General features: G+C 43.1%; 1 protein-coding gene across 38 annotated transcripts in view; it reads right to left on the reverse strand.

Moving 5' to 3' along the window:
• The window catches only part of LOC147020161 (CUB and sushi domain-containing protein 3-like), a 1,491,173-nt gene that overhangs the window by 228,005 nt on the left and 1,245,668 nt on the right, over positions 1–17,500 (reverse strand). For all 38 annotated transcript variants that reach the window (XR_015061662.1, XM_085895237.1, XM_085895221.1 and 35 more), the window contains 2 exons: positions 17,085–17,209; positions 3,371–3,467 (listed from right to left, as the gene is read on the reverse strand). Coding sequence is in view for 37 of the 38 variants with exons in the window: in XM_085895237.1 (XP_085751363.1) it covers positions 3,371–3,467; positions 17,085–17,209 (222 nt within the window). In the remaining variant the exon portion in view is untranslated. The remainder of the gene's footprint in view (positions 1–3,370; positions 3,468–17,084; positions 17,210–17,500) is intronic.

Raw genomic sequence — 17,500 nt, forward strand, 5'->3', positions numbered from 1 at the left:
GGAACATCACAATATGCATGTGCTCAACCTACAGCCATATAGTTAGTAGTGAAATAAGAGTGAAATATGGAATTGAACTTTAACTTGAGATGGGTGGGAAGATGAATATAGGAGGTAGCTGTGCAAGTCTGTAGGTTTGTAATTAATAGAAAGGGGTGGCAGGTCCACTCTCTTTGACTGAAACATTAATGTCGAGAAATGAGATAGAAGTACATGAAATCTCGCATGTCAAATCAACGGCAAGGTGGAAGGAATCGACAGTCAATAAATCATTCAAGATCCCTTTTGCTGCAAGATGTGGCATGAATGCAGTCATCTAAGTAATGGCAAAATAAGTATGTTGTGGGACTTTTGAACTGGTCAACAATTTGTTGCTCAATACATCAAAAATATTAACATAGCTCGGATCTATGCTGGTAACAATGTATATGCAGTTGGTCTGCTTGTAGATGTTATCTATCAAACACAAAGCAGTTGAAAGTGAGAACCAGTTCAGTGAAGCGGAGTTGAGTTTCTATGCTTGATTCCTCAGTTGTATGGGAATCAAAAATTGTTTGAATGCTCGAAGACCCTTGTCGATATAAATGACAGTGTACAGGTATTTAATGTCCAGAGTGAAGAGAAAATTTCTATCCAACGGAAATCGGAACTGTTCAAAGAATGTGAGTAAATGAATGAAGGGTGTCCTTGTTGAAGAAGGTTACAGATTGAATGAGAGGAGCCAGATTCTCATCAAGATAACTGGAGATTAGTTTGGTAGTGTAACAACTCCAAGTGGAAATGATAGTATGGCAGTCTGGGTTGATGTACTTGTGGATCTTTGGTAGAAGAATGTGTGACATCTGTGGAGTGGTGATGATGAAGTTGCAATCAGGCAGAGGGAGTTTGTTTTGAAATCAAATGTTTGATGTCTCTTTGACGGACTTGGTTCACAGGGATAAAGTTGGTGTTAACTTCAGAGTAAAAATCAGTGTCGGAAAGTTGTTATAAGGCTTCGTGTTTGCAAAGGTCTCTGGAACAAACTACTGTTTCCCCACTTTTGCAGGCTGGTTTGATGGCATCTTCCCATTTCTGGAGAGATTTAAGTGCATTCCATTCATCATTGGGGAGGTGGGAAAAGTTGAGACTGTGGGTAAAGTTCAGTTGTTGGATGACAAAGGCAAAATTTTTGGACAAAAACTTGTATGGAAATACACCGAAATACATTTGGGAGAACGAGGGGTGTGGGGGAATAGGGTCTAGGAGGAGGGAGTGGTCCAGTGGGATTTCCGAATGTTGAACTATTCAAATTCATGTATTGGGGAATGGTTAGGAATATCCTGCTTTTTGTGGAAGGGTTTAGCATGGCAGATAAAACTTGCTGTGTCTTCTTTCACAGTAAATTTGTCCATTCTTTTTGACATGGAGACACTGAAGACTGATTTTTCGGTCTCAAGAAGAGTCAAGTTGTCTGCGCTCATTGGAACTGTATGGTATGGTTCTTGTGGCGCATCAGTGACAGGAGGACCAATGAACTGATTAGGTTTCTGGTTGCTTGATTTCCAGTAAATGATGAAACAGCTTTGAGTTATGGTCCTGAACAATGAAATGGATGGAATAAACTAAGATTGCAGAACAGTTCACTTTAAGCTTGACACTTCAATCCTCCTGAAAATTTGTTCAGTCACAAATCGTCTCTCGTAATTTTCTTCATTTCACCAACACTGACAGTCAAAAGCATAAAGAACAAAGCCTAATCTTCAGGATCGACGCGTTGGACACCCACGAGATTAACGAGCATTTTTCATTCATTTAGACCACCTGTGTTTTACAACTTCAAAATCTTTTTCACGCTCTGTATTTTTACATTTATATTAAATTTTGTTTTGTTTGATATAACCGAACCATCCTCATTTTACTCTTCTCTCTGCTCTATCCCTTCCCCTCTCCTCTAAATCATTTTCTCTCTTTGTTCTTTGTCTTTTTGATCAACCCTTTGTTGTTGTTTTTTTAAAATCAACCTTTGTTCTCTTTTAACTCTACTTCATCAACGATCTCTGACACTGGAAAATCCTCTTTATCCATTTGCTAACGACTCCACTCTCTGCCCTGACATCCTTCATCCTTCAGACAGACAGGCTGCCACCTCTTCCCTCTCTTCAGACCTTGAAAAAAAATCACAAGCTTGTCAATCACTTGGAATATTGTCTTTCAATCCTCACACTCATTTTTTCCATCTCTCTTTCCGTTTCTCAAGGATCCTCTTGAAGAAGCTGTCACTCAAACTTTTGGGTCTCACTGTTAGCGATGATCTTTCTTTGACAAACCATGTTTATAAATTGGCCTCCACAGCCAGTTGCTGACTGGGCATCCTCCATTTTAGAAAGTCCTTCCTTGGCAAACCTGAACTCTTGTCCATCGGCAAGGCATGTTCTCCACTATAAGCTGGCACCCCTGCCTCACAACTTGCTCAACTTGATGCTATGGAAACCAAGGCCCTCAAGATCATTGGATTCTCCCATTATGAAGCCATGTATAAGGGCCTATCACTTACCCATCACAGACAGGTCGGTGATCTCTATTTTCTCGCACCTCCTTTATGGTCTTGCATCCTCTGTTCTTTCTGTGCTTTGCCCCCCTAAATCCTGCTGTTGGTCTCCACCCCCTCCCCCACCTCTCTTTCTGCTGTTCCATTTTTATGTTATAACCTGATTCATTCTGTGTTCTCGTTCTTCCATGAGCCTTGACTTTGTTTCCAAAATAACATTTTTTCATTTAGTTTCCTTAATATTTATCATCTCTCTTCTCTCCCAGTCATTTTTTTCATTTCCTGTTTGTTTGCATTTTGTTTTTCTCCCAGTCCAATTTCCAATCTCCTTGACTTGCAACTCTGAAAATGTATTGCACCCTTTTCTGAGATGTCAAAACGAGTCAGTGCTGCCTTCTGGTCACCTTATTTCCTGATATAATACTGCTGCACACACATCAGACTCACTTCCACCCTCCTTCAACCGTTCGCCCCTATCCCATCTCCCTATTTTCTTCCAATGAAGGGGTAATGCCAAAATTCCAGCTTCTCCAGCTTCCCATGATGGTTAGCATTACGATAAATGTTCTGTTGATTCCCGTTCATTGTTCCACCTCTCTGTCGACGCAATGCGATACAAGCTTACCATGGTGGTTAGCAATGAAGACTACTTTTCCATTGTACCATGAGCACAATGAAAAGAGGGAGTATGAGTGTTTACAGTATCACAATGGCTGTGTTTCAAATTTATTTTGGACGTGGTTTGCTTCAAAACGTTTATTCTGATCCAGAAATAATATATCGTTCAATCCATGGGATATTTATAAAAAGTGAACACAGAACAGTAATCAGGAGGCTCTGCACCTGAGAAGCTGCCAAGGCGCAGCGCGTGTTCATCTTGCCCGTCGTACACGTGCAGGGTGTCCCACGTATGTTCTGTTGCAAACTTCAAAACCTGTAGCTGCATTAATCATGAGGGAACAGTGAAAATGTTTGGATGAGCACATAAGTACAACTTCTATCAAATTAAAAGAGATTTTTGCAAAAGCAATAATATTGCAGAAATTTTATGACTGGTGGATGTGAATTTTACAGTCATGTAAGATATCTGTAAAGGGCACTGTGCCTAGAGCAGGTGCCACAGGGATGCAGCTGAACACAGCCGGATGGTGAGTTCACTTATACAACTCGACAAACACTAACCACGTGGCAAAAAGGCTTGATATTTCTCATCACCGTTAATCTCATGCTTCTTGGTGTGAACGAGACAAAATGTTCGCAGAATTACATGCCTAAAAACCTGTAGAATATCTATAGCTCTTTGAAAAAAATAAAATGATGAGAAAGATTTGTTTCATTCACACCAGGAAGCATTTGGGATTCCACTCTAAGAGGTGATAACATTCTCAGGTGTTCCAAGTCATGTTTCAGGTAGGTGGGAGCATGATAGAGGGTTATCTGGAATGTGTTGATGTGACTTCATCAACAAACTATTCCACCCACTAAAATGAGATGGGAAAACATTCTGCAAGAAAAATTGTTGGCCTGGTTGAAGGTGAGGCCCCCTTGCTTAAGGCAGGATTAAGGCGGAATAAATCATCGGTTATGCTCTTCGAGCACAGCAACAGTTTGCAGTGTTACCAAAGCAAACGTTTTATATCTGCTGTCGTTATAATGTTTGTCACTTGTAAAACAGCTCCCTACAAATCACATTAATCACCATTACACACAAGGAACGATAATACAGGAGGAGGCCATGTGGGCCATCGTGCCTGTGCTACACCGACCCCAGGATCCATGGAACATCCACACACAGGCTACCTATAAATCAGAGCAATATCCCCATACCCCTCTATCTCTAATGCATCCAGGTACATATATAATTCCAATTTAAACCGATTTATTGTCAGGTCAGGTCAGATTACATCTGTGACTTGCTGCAGGTACCATGCAAACCTGTACTAACCTGATTCATGGTCGGGTTGTCGGAGATTTAACCGTCTCCCCCACCAAGTTTCTTGGTGAGGAGGGTGTATGATATGGACACCCAGCAGGATTAAAAACAAAACCTGTCAAAGGGCAGAGGAGCTTCTTGTGAGCCAACGGCCATCCATATCTAGTGCCCAACTGTGTCTGCGGACGTTCTCCTGCAGTGGGTTACTTTTTATTCGGAGGTTGGTGACAGGATTTACACTCCGGCCACCGTCAAACACTTCATCCCACAAAACATACCAAAAGCAAAAATAAATCTGAAAACCCACTCCGTGGGAGTACCTCCTGTGCAGCTTTCCTTCGCAGGGCAGCTCACCGGATGACGGGATTGGGGCAAAACCTTCGGGATCCCCAACCTTTGATGATAGGAGGGAAACCACGGGGTAACCTTCTCGGGTCAGATTGCGGTAGTGTGTGTCAAGGTGGTGCCGAGGTGTCATCCACCAGACGGTGGTCTCCTTGGGTTAACCTGATGTGGTCTCTTAAGGTGGTTGCCTCGAATGTACTCTCCCTAAGAGAGGATCATCACCTGTCTCTGTTATCATCTGAGCTCAAGCGTTTGGACATCAGTATTGCAGCACTCTCTGAGGTTCGGAGACCTCATTGCGGTGAGATCATGGCAAGTGGTTACACCTACTCTTGGGCTGGTCGCTCTAATGGCTACCATGCCCAAGGGGTTGCTGTGGCTCTGTCCAATAAGCTGACACCAATGATAATTGAGACAGCACCGGTCAAGAGCGTACGAAGGATTCATCACTACTTGGGTATCATTTTCTTGATCTCTGGATTCGCTCTGACTGAGGAGAGTGATCTCACCATGAAGGACACATTCTATGCCACGCTCGAGTGTGTGGTTGATCAGTGTCCCAGGCAAGATACTCTTCGAGTTTAGGGGGATTTCAATGCATCGACTGGAAAGGATAAGGATGGTTTTGAGACATGTATTTGTCCCCATGGGTCTGGTACTGTGAACCACAATAGCACTAAGTTCCTTGACTTTGCAAGAAGACATGGACTTAGGGTGGCTGTTTCATAGTTTCAGCACACACAAGCTCATTGCCTGACTTGGTATTCCACTGATGGTGGTGTGGCAATGGAGATTGACCATGTTCTCGTTGATGGTCGCAGGAGGATGATCCAGAACTGCAGGGTCGACCGGAGTGCTCAGTTCCTCAATACTGACCACCGGCTTGTTGTAGCAACTCTTAAGTTGCACCTTAAATCCAGGAGAATGGTACCATCCCAGCCGAGGTTGGATGTTGGCAAGCTCAAGGATGAGAGGGTAGCTGAGGAGTTTGCAAACAAGCAGAGTGGATATTTGGGGGGTCTGGGTGCTTTGGGGGATCCTGAAGAGTTGTGGAGTGCCTTCAAGACCACAAATCCTTGATGTTGCCGGTGGATGTCTTGGAACTCACAGTCGGGCAAAAAAGAATTTTGTCTCTGAAGGGACACTGGATATCATTAACCAGAGTCGCAGGGCCAGGCTGAATGGCAAAGCTGAGCTGTTCAGGGAGCTGAGGTGTAAAACTGCACGTGCACTCAGGTTGGACAAGGAGGCCTATGTGCAAAGAATCTGTGAGGGGGTGGTCGTGCTCGCAGCCGATACCCGGTCCGAAATAATATTTGCAGAGACTCTGGTTCTCCTTTTGGGGGCCCACGAGGTGCTGAATGAGGAGTCGGAGCTGCTGGGATTATGGGTTTCCTGGGTCAAAACTAAGATCCAGGCTTTCAATACCATCTTGGATGCTGCTATCCTGTCTGTAACTGTTTGTGGCGAGGATGTTGAGGTCACGGTGAGATTCACTTACCTTGGAAGTGATATTCATGTCTCTGCTGGCTGTGAGGCAGAGGTCAATAGATGTCTGTGTCGGGCCTGGGAATCATGGATTCACTGAATCATGGGATGTGGCGCTGCCGGTACCTATGAGGGAGGATGAAAATCCGAGTCTTCAGGTCCTTGGTTCTTTAATTTTTGCTCTATGGATGTGAGACTTGGACTCTGACCAGGGATCTGAGATGGAGACTTCATTCCTTTGGTACCAGGTCTCTTGGAGAATTATTGGCTATCGCTAGTCCGACTTTGTGTCGAACGAGCGGTTGACGAGAGAGACTCAAATGAGATTTGTTATCTGCATTGGCCGTGAGCGTCAGCTGAGGCTGTGTGGACATGTGGCTTGTTTTCCTCATGCTGATCCTGCTCACCAGATTCTCTCGGCGAGGGAGCCTCCTGAGTGGAGGAGGCCAATGGACCGATCACGTCCCTCGTTGTTGCAGCAGGTTGATCAACATCTCAAGGAGATGGGGATGGGCCAGGTAGATGGCCCTAAGAGTCCTGGCAGAAAGTGGATGCAGTGATGCACTTCTCCGGTGCATGCTCCCATACCTGACCTGACCTGACCCCTCCACTACCTATCTAGGGAAACTATTCTTTGCATTAACTACTCCCCGACTGAAAAACCATTGACTTGAAACTGTCCCAACTCTCTCTTTTTTAACATCAAACTATGTCCACTGGCCCTAACATTGTCCACTCTGCTGAAAAACTCCATTGTATCTATATTTTCCATGCCCTTCATTATCTTAAACAACTCTTTCAGATCCCCTCCCCTCACAACCGCCTCCTTTCTCATGTGCAGTGGTGTGCAAAAGTATTCACCGCCCTCCAAAGTTTTCACATTTTGATGCCACCTGAACTTATTTCATGATGCCTTCAAATCAACCTTAATATATGGAGTCTTCACAAACTACTTCAAAGTGATAAAGATAAAAAATGCAGATAAAATGTGAATAAGTTCGATTAATGGAGAACATCAGATGATTCTCAGTTGCGTAAGTATTCAAAGCCTTTACCAAATAAACCTTAAATCATTCAGGAGCAAATTTTTTGTTTAAAAAGTTACAAAGCAAGTGTTATCAGTTTCACCTGTATGTAATCAGTGGTTTAACTTAGAAATTGACTCCCACACTCATCTAAGGAGTTTTAAGGTGCAACTCACTTGGTCAACCAACAAAGCAAATGTGAAGACCAAGGAGGTTCCAAAAGAAGTCAGACATAAAGTGGTGAAGAAGCACCATTCAAGAGAGGATTATAATTCACTCATTATTACTTTGAGTACAGTGAAATCCATCATTAAGAGGTGGAAGACGTGTCATACCACCCAGACTCCACCCAGATCAGGTCACCCATCCAAACTCAGCACCCGAGAAGCAGGAAACTGGTTTGGAACATCACTGTAAATCCAATAATGACTTTGAAAGGTCTGAAAGGCTCAATGTCTGAGATGGGGATCAGTGTTCATCAATCACCAATATACTATTCCCTTCACAAAATTGGCGTCTATGGACAGTTCATAAGAAAGAAGCCATTACTGAGTAAGACACATCCAAAAGCTCATATGGGGTTTGTGGAAAAGCATCTTGATGATACTGCAGGAATGTGGAGAAAAGTCTTGGGGTCAGATGAGACAAAAATTGAACTTCTTGGTCTAAATTAAAAGTGTTACATGTGGTGCAAGCCTCATAATGCACATTACCAAGTCAACACCATCACTACTGTCAAGTATGGTGGTGGCAGCATCATGTTATGGGGTTTCTTTTCATCAGCAGTGACTGGCAAACTTATCAGGGTAGAAGGGACAATGGACGGTGCAAAGTACAGGAGAATCTTTAATGAAAACCTGCTCGAGTCAGCCATGAAACTGGATAGAAGATTCACATTTCAGCAGGACAATGATCTGAAGCACAAAGGTAAAGCCACATTGGAGTGGCTGTATAAGAAAATAAATGTTCTTGAGTGGCCCAAAGTCCTGAGCTGAACTTAAATGAACATTTATGGCGAGACTTCATGGTCCATCGACAATCCCCATTAGACTTGACAGAACTAGAGCAACTTTTATGTGAGTAATGGACAAAGATTTTACCATCTCACTGTACAAAGCTGGAAGAGACCGACACAAAAAGAATCATCGCATTCATTGCTTTAAAAGGTGTTTCCACCAAGTACTGACCGAAGGGGCTGAATACTTTTACAACCAGTGAGTTTTGATTGGTACATGTTTCTTACAAGTATTCCTGACATGTAACCTCTTCCAACTATAACAATGTTTCGTTTGATCTCTTCAGTTATGAATAAAAAAGTTCATTTGCAGAAATTGTTTTTACAGTAATTAGTGATTCATCTAAATGTGGCATTGTTGGTAGGGGGTGAATACATTTGCAGGCCACTGTAAAAAGTCACATTTCCTCATAGTTTAGTCCAGTTCGGCCCAGAATCAATCTAGTAGCTAGACGTTGTACCCTCTCTATGGGAGATTTATTAGGATTCCTTACGTCTCAAAAAAGGGGTCAGGTGATTTCTAAATGATAAAAGTGATCTGAAAACAGTTTCTAAACCATCTTGAGGCATAGCATCCAAATTTTGATGTTGCAAATGCTGAATTTTTCAGGAAACCTGGTTACGATGTTAATTTATTGTTAATTGACAAATAAATATACAAACGCTGGGTGGTAAAGTGGCCAACACCGAATCCAAATGGTCAAGGGACATAAATTAGTATCTCATATGACCCTTTCATTGGTATGCCAAGTTTGGATTTTGTACTCATTTTGGAAACGGGTCGCAAATCAGAAAAATATCCAAGTTATTTTTTTCAGAGAACGAAATAATAACAATAGTCAACCATAATGAGTGACAATGTGTTAACATGTTTTTTAAATCACTAAAATTGGTTTCATAAGCTTCACTTATAACATGGATTAGGTGGCCATTCAGGTCCATCTTTAAGAATGATTGCTGGACATATGTATGTGGCATTTCACGCCAAGTGCTGCTTGTCAGACTCGGTGATCGTTTCAAATAGGAACACTTTCGCAGCAGTCTATGAAGGACTATAACTATGCCAGGAAATTCCAAGGATAATTTCCTCCACCACCAAAAGTGGACAGAGGTTATGTTTTCACTCTTGTATGCCTGTCTGTGAGCAGGATATCTCAAAATGTTATGGACGAATTCAGACAAAACTTGGTGGATGAGTTGGGTAGGTGACAAGAATAAGCCCATTAGATTTTGCTTCAGGAAGGGATGACGATCCAGCCCATCAATGGGCTACAAAACATAAACTCTTCAGCCTGGTGGAGGTATGCGCTCCACCGAGTGCTGTTCTCGTTCTGAATGTGTTTCGATGGCCTTTTTTCAAGAATTGCCACCATTTTACAGAATGTCTTCTGCATGTTCAAATTATTCCCAGGCTCTTTTACTATGATTCGTCATCTGCCAAATTGGGAACCTAAACAACAATATGCCTTGGAATTGAACATGATTTAACAAATGAACATGTCCTTTGTATATTGTACTCATGGCATTGCCACAATTAAAATGTGCCAGTATACAGTCAAATGATTGCACACCATGGACGTGCAAGAAGAAGCACCCAGTGTCCAAGTAACGAAGAAACAGATGAGGATTGGAGCAAGGGTTGTATTACCACATCACTTGACTCTTTGGAAACCAAGATGGGCGAAGAATGCAGGGAAGATTTGCAAATGTTGATCGATAACCAGATCCAACCAGCTCCTCGTACTGGGGCAATAACAGAGCATTCACCTGAAAGTCCACAAAATGCAACGTACCAGATGGCACGACTATACTTCACTCAATTCCTGACAGAGAAAAGATAGAAACAATGTCTGATATGAACAGGGTATTCCAATCTATAATTGAACAAAATACTTGGATGTATGGAGAGACAGGTTGATCTTTGATCCATACAATGAGGGTTTGAGAAAGGCCACAACAAGAAAAAGAGAAACAAGTTCCTCTGTCATGAGAAGACGAAGCAAGTGGTTGGAAATGTTCCTTGCAGGAGCATTTATCGAGACCTTGAAAGACCGGAAGAAAACATTCATCACAGCCTTCACAGACGATGTTCATACCAGGACCATGTGTACAAACACTGACGTAAATGTAGAGACTGATGACAAGATGATTAATCATGATGAAGCTGACACAATGCTGATTACATTTCCATTCATCTCATGCTGACCAGGCATCGTCTCAAGATGCAATTCACATCTGGAGACTTACGTACTGCTCCCACCATTACACTAAGGCCCATCTCTTCTTGTACACACGTTTAGTTTGGCAGGATCAGACATATGACATTGCTTGGCTGTACAGTTACATTGGACATGGGAAAGCAATAGGATTGCTGGGCTGACATGTCTTAACTGGTTGTGATATCACTTGGAAATTTGCTGGACGAGGAAGGAGGACATGGTGGAATCTGTACATGGCATTAGAAATTGTGAATGACAAAGTCATCGTTCAAGGTTTTCGATAATTTGGGAAAACAACACAGCTGTCAAAAACGGCAGTACACGCCCTATCAAAATTTGTGGATTCAACCTTTGCTAAAGGTATTCATAAACTCCAGGCAACAGCAACTCATTGGCATCTGTTCAACAAGAAGATAGATGAGGGAAAGAAACTTCCACTGACACGCAACACCTTCAGGCAGCATCTGCTGAGAGCCTTAGTGCAGACTCTCACATGGAGACATGCTCATGTTTCACACATGCCACTGCTCGATGTGAAGAGTCAACGGTTCGGTTAGAAATAGGAGCACAAGCACTAGAACTCAATACCACTGACTACAGGTTCCGTGCCATCTGCTATCATGGCATTCATCAAGTGCAACTGTCAAGGGACATGTGACACTTGGTCATGTTCTTGATAGAAAGAGAACCTGCCCTCTACAGATATGTGCCATGCATCAGGGGATAGTTGCTGTGAAAATACTGATCCAGAAGATGTTCAAGGCATTGAATGAGATGAAGAAGACTTTGAAGAGTACCGCATCTCGAAAGAACATTGTGATAACGCTTCATTTTTGACATTTTCTTGATGGAAGCTGAAACAGTGTGATATTTTCTTTCCACTGATAAAATGCGACACTCGGTAAGGATCAATACACTTATAGCTCTAACAATGAACAAATATTGCATTCAATCAATAATAAATAATAACCATTTCTTTAACGCTGTGAGGCACATAGGGCTGCCTCGGCAGTATCAAATGGCGAACAAGTACAGTCCTGGATGGGTCGTCACTCCGATGCAGGATACTCAAATGGTTTAACACCCCAGAAAGCTGCTACTTATTTTGCCGATCTCAGAAGGATGACAGACTGAGCAAATCCACCCCGTGTTATTTCAACAGCAAGACAGGGGCTCAAACTCAGGACCCAAAGACCTTAAGCCAGCCACCTTAGCCATTAAGCCAACAGCAGGCTTGTATAAAATCAATCAAACCTGTTAAGCTTCATCCACGTCACCAGGAGTGGAGTTTACGTATTGACAGTCATATAATTTAAAATGTGCATGTGTGTGGCAGCCATTAATTTTGGTCATTAATAATTTTGTTAGCTCACTATAGGTTGCAGTTGAGATCACAATTAGTGGTGACATCATGATGATTCTCAGGTGAGAGAACCGAGCGTTTGACGTTTTATTGTATTTTCATAATCACACCTACAAAATGATGTCATATACAAACACATCTTCTCTTTAACTATAGCTAGCAACTAAATTTCAGAATTTTTTGAATGAGTTGTGCATGTGACAGGCCTATTCACATTTTTGATGAGGGATATTTGTTCCTGAATTGATCACAGTGATCCAGTAATTTACCCACGATGGCACTGATTCCTTGTGATGGCAACGATTGCCTGTGATGGCACACATTGCCTGTGATGGCACCGATTGCCTGTGAAGGAAATGATCCCCTGTGATGGCAAGGATTCCCAGTAATGGCAAGGATTCCCAGTAATGGCAAGGATTCCCTGGGATGGCACCGATTCCCTGGGATGGCACAGATTCCTTGGGATGGCACCGATTCCCTGGGATGGCAGTGATTCCCTGGGATGGAAATGATTCCCTGGGATGGCAAGGATTCCCTGGGATGGCAATGATTCCCTGTGATGGCAAGGATTCCCTGTCGTGGAAAGAAACCTGGTGTTGGCTTTATGGTTCAGGTGGTGGACTTGGGATCCCAAGATCCTGAGTTCAAATCCTGCTCGGCTGTTGAATTAATACCACGTGGGGTTACCTCCACCTGTCATCCTTCCGAGGTCAACAAAATGAGTGCCTGCTTGCTGGTATACTGTGTCGGAGCGGTGACTCGTCCAGGATTGTTCCCAAAAGCCAAGGAGACTGCTTAGGCAGCACCAATGCTCTGCACAGAGTATGGTGCCAGTGGATGGATGGCAAGGATTCCCTGTAATTTTAAGGATTGCGTGTGATGACAATGATTTCCTGTAATGGCAAGGATTCCCTGTTATGGCAAGGATTCCCTGTAATGGCGAGGATTCCCTGTAATGACACCATTTCCCTGTGATGGCACTAATTCGCCGGGATGGCATCAATTCCCCGGGATGGCAATGATTCCCCAGGATGGCAATGCTTCCTTGGGTTGGCAAGGATTCCCAGTAATGGCAAGGATTCCCTGCAATGGCACTGATCCACTGTGATGGAAATTATTCCCTGTGATGGAAACCAATTCCCAGGATGGCACCAATTCCCCGGGATGGCAATGATTCCCCAGGATGGCAATGCTTCCCTGTAATGGCAAGGATTCCCTTTATTGGCATTGATTCCCTGTGATGGAAATGATTCCCTGTGATGGAAATGATTCCCTGTGATGGAAATGATTCCCTGTAATGGCAACGATTCCACGTAATGACAATGATTCCCAGTAATGGCAGGGATTCCCTGTAATGGCACTATTTCCCTGGGATGGCACCAATTTCCTGTAATAGCAAGGATTCCCTGTACTGGCACCATTTCCCTGGGATGGCACCAATTCCTTGGGATGGCAATGATTCCCCGTAATGGCAAGGGTTGCCAGTAACGGCAAGGATTCCCTGTAATGGCACGGATTCCCTGGGATGGCAAGGATTCCCTGGGATGGCAAGGATTCCCTGGGATGGCAAGGATTCCCTGCTGGCAATGATTCTCTGTGACGGCAATGAGTTCCTGTGATGGCAAGAATTCCCTGTAATGGCATGGATTCCCTGTAATGGCAAGAAACCTGGTGCTGCCTAAATGGTTCGGATTGGACTTGGGATCCTAAGATCCCGAGTAAAAATCCTGCTCGGCTGTTGAATTAATACCACGTGGGGTTAACTCGACCTATCATCCTTCTCAGGTCAGCAAAATGAGTGCCTGCTTGCTGGTATACTGTGTCGGAGTGGCGACCTGTCCAGGATTGTGCCCAATAGCCAAGGAGACTACTTAGGCAGCACCAACGTTCTACACAGAGTATGGTGCCAATGGATGGTTGGCAAGGATTCCCCGTAATGGCAAGGATTCCCTGTATTGGCACCATTTCCCTGGGATGGCACCAATTCCCCGGGATGGCAATGATTCCCTATGATGGCAATGATTCCCCTAATGGCACAGATTCCCTGTAATGGCAAGGATTCCCTGGGATGGAAAGGATTCCCTGTAATGGCATGGATTCCCTATAATGGCAATAAAACTGGTGTTCGCTTAATAGTTTGGGTGGTGGACTTGGGATCCCAAGATCCCGAGTTAAAATCCTGCTCGGCTGTTGAATTAATACCACGTGGGGTTAACTCAACCTGTCATCCTTCCAAGGTCAGCAAAATGAGTGCCTGCTTGCTGGTATACTGGCGGTGTGGCGACCCGTCAAGGCTTGTGCCCAATAGCCAAGGAGACTGCTTCGGTAGCACCAAAGCTCTGCACAGTGTATCGTGCCAATGGATGGATGGCAAGGAGTCCCTGTATTGGCACCATTTCCCTGGGATGGCACCAATTCCCCAGGATGGCAAGGATTCCCAGTAATGGCAAGGATTCCCTGTAATGGCACCGATTCCCTGTGATGGAAATGATTCCCTCTGATGGCAATGATTACCAGTAATGGCACGGATTCCCTGTAATGTCACTGATTCCCTGTAATGGCACTGAATCCCTGTGATGGAAATGATTCCCCATGATGGAAATAATTCCCTGTGATGGCAGATTTCCTGTGATGGCATCGATTCACAGTAATGACAATGATTCCCAGTAATGGCAAGGATTCCCTGTAATGGCAAAGATTCCTTGTAATGGCAAGGATTCCCTGTAAGGACAAGGACTCCCTGTATTAGCACCATTTCTCTGGGATGGCACCAATTCCCTGTAATGGCAATGATTCCCTGAGATGGCAATGATTCCCAGTAACGGCAAGGATTCCCAGTAATGGCAAGGATTCCCAGAAATGGCAAGTATTCCATGTAATGGCACTGATTCCCTGTGATGGAAATGATTCCCAGTAACGGCAAGGATTCCCAGTAATGGCAAGGATTCCCAGAAATGGCAAGGATTCCATGTAATGGCACCGATTCCCTGTGATGGAAATGATTCCCTATGATGGAAATTATTCCCTGTCATGGCACGGATTCCCTGTAATGGCAAGGATTCCCTGGGATGGCAAGGATTCCCTCGTATGGCACTAATTCCCTGGGATGACAATGATTCCCTGTGATGGCACTAATTCCCTGGGATGGCACTAATTCCCTACGATGACAATAATTCCCTGTGATGGCACTAATTCCCTGGGATGGCACTGATTCCCTGTGATGGCACTGATTGCCTATAAGGGTAACAATTACCTGGGATGGCACTGATTGCCTGTGCTGGCAAGGATTCCCTGTAATGACACTGATTGCCTGTAATGGCACAAATTCCCTAGCATGGCAAGGATTCTCTGTGATGGCACCAATTCCTTGTGATGAAAATTAAGTTTTGTGGTTTCATGAAGACTATTTTTAGTGCTGTGATGAACTTTCATGGTGTTTAGTGCCAAAATGAACACCATGAGTCTTGTAATGACTATAGATTTTGCATTCGATGGAAATGACTTTTGTGACAGCCATGAATTTCTTTCAATGATAATTAGATTTCCAGAGAAATGAATATGACTGAGAATCATGGAAAATATATTTTTGGTGGTGAAAATGTTGGCCATGAACACATTAGAGTTTTGTAATCATCACAAGTTTTCCTGTGATGTCTATGATTTTTCCCATGCCAGCCATTTCCCTGGCAATGAATGTGAGATTCGTTATTTTGGAGGGAGGAGGGGGGATGTGGTCAGGCAGGCATTTGATATGGATATAGTTGGCAGGAGGATAAAAAGCAAACAAAAATTGAGGTGCAAGTAGATTGTGGAGGGAGAAAAGACATAAGTGGGGTGAAGAGAGAGATGGGATAGAGGTACAGAGAGGAAAAATTCATGTGGCCAACCCCACAAGATGGTATTTGGTACCATGAAAGTAGTAGTGGTGGTAGTTGTAGCAGTAGTAGTCGTACTAAACAACAATATCTTCCAAAACTATTGCAAGACAACTTAAAAAAGGATTAAATACATGGATTAATCCCTTATAAGAAGATGCCTTGCAATAGTGTTGTTTATCATTCCGCCTTTGAGCAATCCTGATTTCTACAATACATTTGGGAATTCTTGTGAAAAACTATTTCTATCTGGTAATGAATAGCATCAGTTTTTCCACGAACATATTCATAGTTTGGCAACTTGACTGTCAAACTTTCATCTGTCTTCAGGAAGATTTGAAATTAATAAGAGGACATTTATTACGTATTAAAATATGTGGGAATTTTTATTCCAGCCTCCCTCCAAGCACCTTCAGTTCTTCGTTAATGCATGTATGGAACCTCAGGTTAGTTATATAAGTCTTATACCAGAAAAGGCAGGAACTGAGAATATGGCCACGATACGAGCACACAGCCGAATAACATTTTTGAAAGACATTGTAAAATCGTTTATACACACATCTACATAAGTGTAAGTGGAGGAGACAATCGGGTTCATGTCCCGTTTGACGTATGGTTTCCAATATGATGCAATTTTTACCTGTGAAGCACCGGGATTGCAATTTGTAGTCAGATCACATTTCATCAGGAATCAATCCCTGACTCGACAACTCAATGGCGAGTACACAACCAGATATCCCACTTACTATGGCTATCATGCAGTGCATCACCTTTATAAAAAAAATGAAGGAATCACCAATGAGTACAGCTGTCCAGCAAGCAAGAATATGGTGGTCTTCACTTGGGACTGTCCAGGTATTGTGTACCAATTGTTCACATGACGCTCTCTCTCCTTTAGGAGAAAGTATTGAACTCTGAGCACAGGATGTCCGACAACTGTACTTGGTGGTGCCTTCTTTTTGAAGATGGATCTTCCCAACTACAACAGGTTATTTATCTATCACTTGATCAAAAACCTCTAAAAACTTATGGCAGTCTACATTGTTGCTTGGATGTATTCGTATTAATCAATCAAAACGAAGGATTATATGATTTTTCAGACAAACTATGAAAACATTATTCAAATGTTTGTTACACATAATGAAAACCAGTTTGCACACGATTTAAGTATCACTTGATGTGACATTAATATTGTCAACACTTGCCTCGAGAGTAATGTGAACGTAATTACCAGCAGACATATACATATATAGAGAAGGGAGTTCCTCAGGCAGAGAGGGGAATCGGAGCAAACCTGAACGCCGTCACCTTCAGGCAGGGTGATACGCCACACACAGCTAAGGTTGTTGGCGTAACTCCCCGGAAAGCCCGGAGAGAGTATGGTCCCTGACATATCTGTCAGATTCCCACCACAGGGTACTGCCACAGGGACACAACATATCAGGCATGTTATTTGTGCAGCTGTCTTGCAAAACTCAATCACGATTGGAGTTATGAGAAACAGATATGGAATCATAGCATACCTTTCTACCAAAAATGCTACTTCTAACATAAACTTCATTATCCATGCCAAGCTATTGACATCCACAACTACACTTTACGATGAAGGTTTATTTATAGAGTACAAAATTGCAATACCCTTTGATACTTATGATAGCTTCAGGTATCATCTTCTACTTTCAAAAGTATATGTGTGCAAAAAAAACCCCC

Source organism: Eptatretus burgeri, chromosome 9 (assembly GCF_056783735.1).
Source record: "Eptatretus burgeri isolate ZD-2024b chromosome 9, Ebu_testis_v1, whole genome shotgun sequence".
In the NCBI taxonomy this organism is placed as follows: domain Eukaryota; kingdom Metazoa; phylum Chordata; class Myxini; order Myxiniformes; family Myxinidae; genus Eptatretus; species Eptatretus burgeri.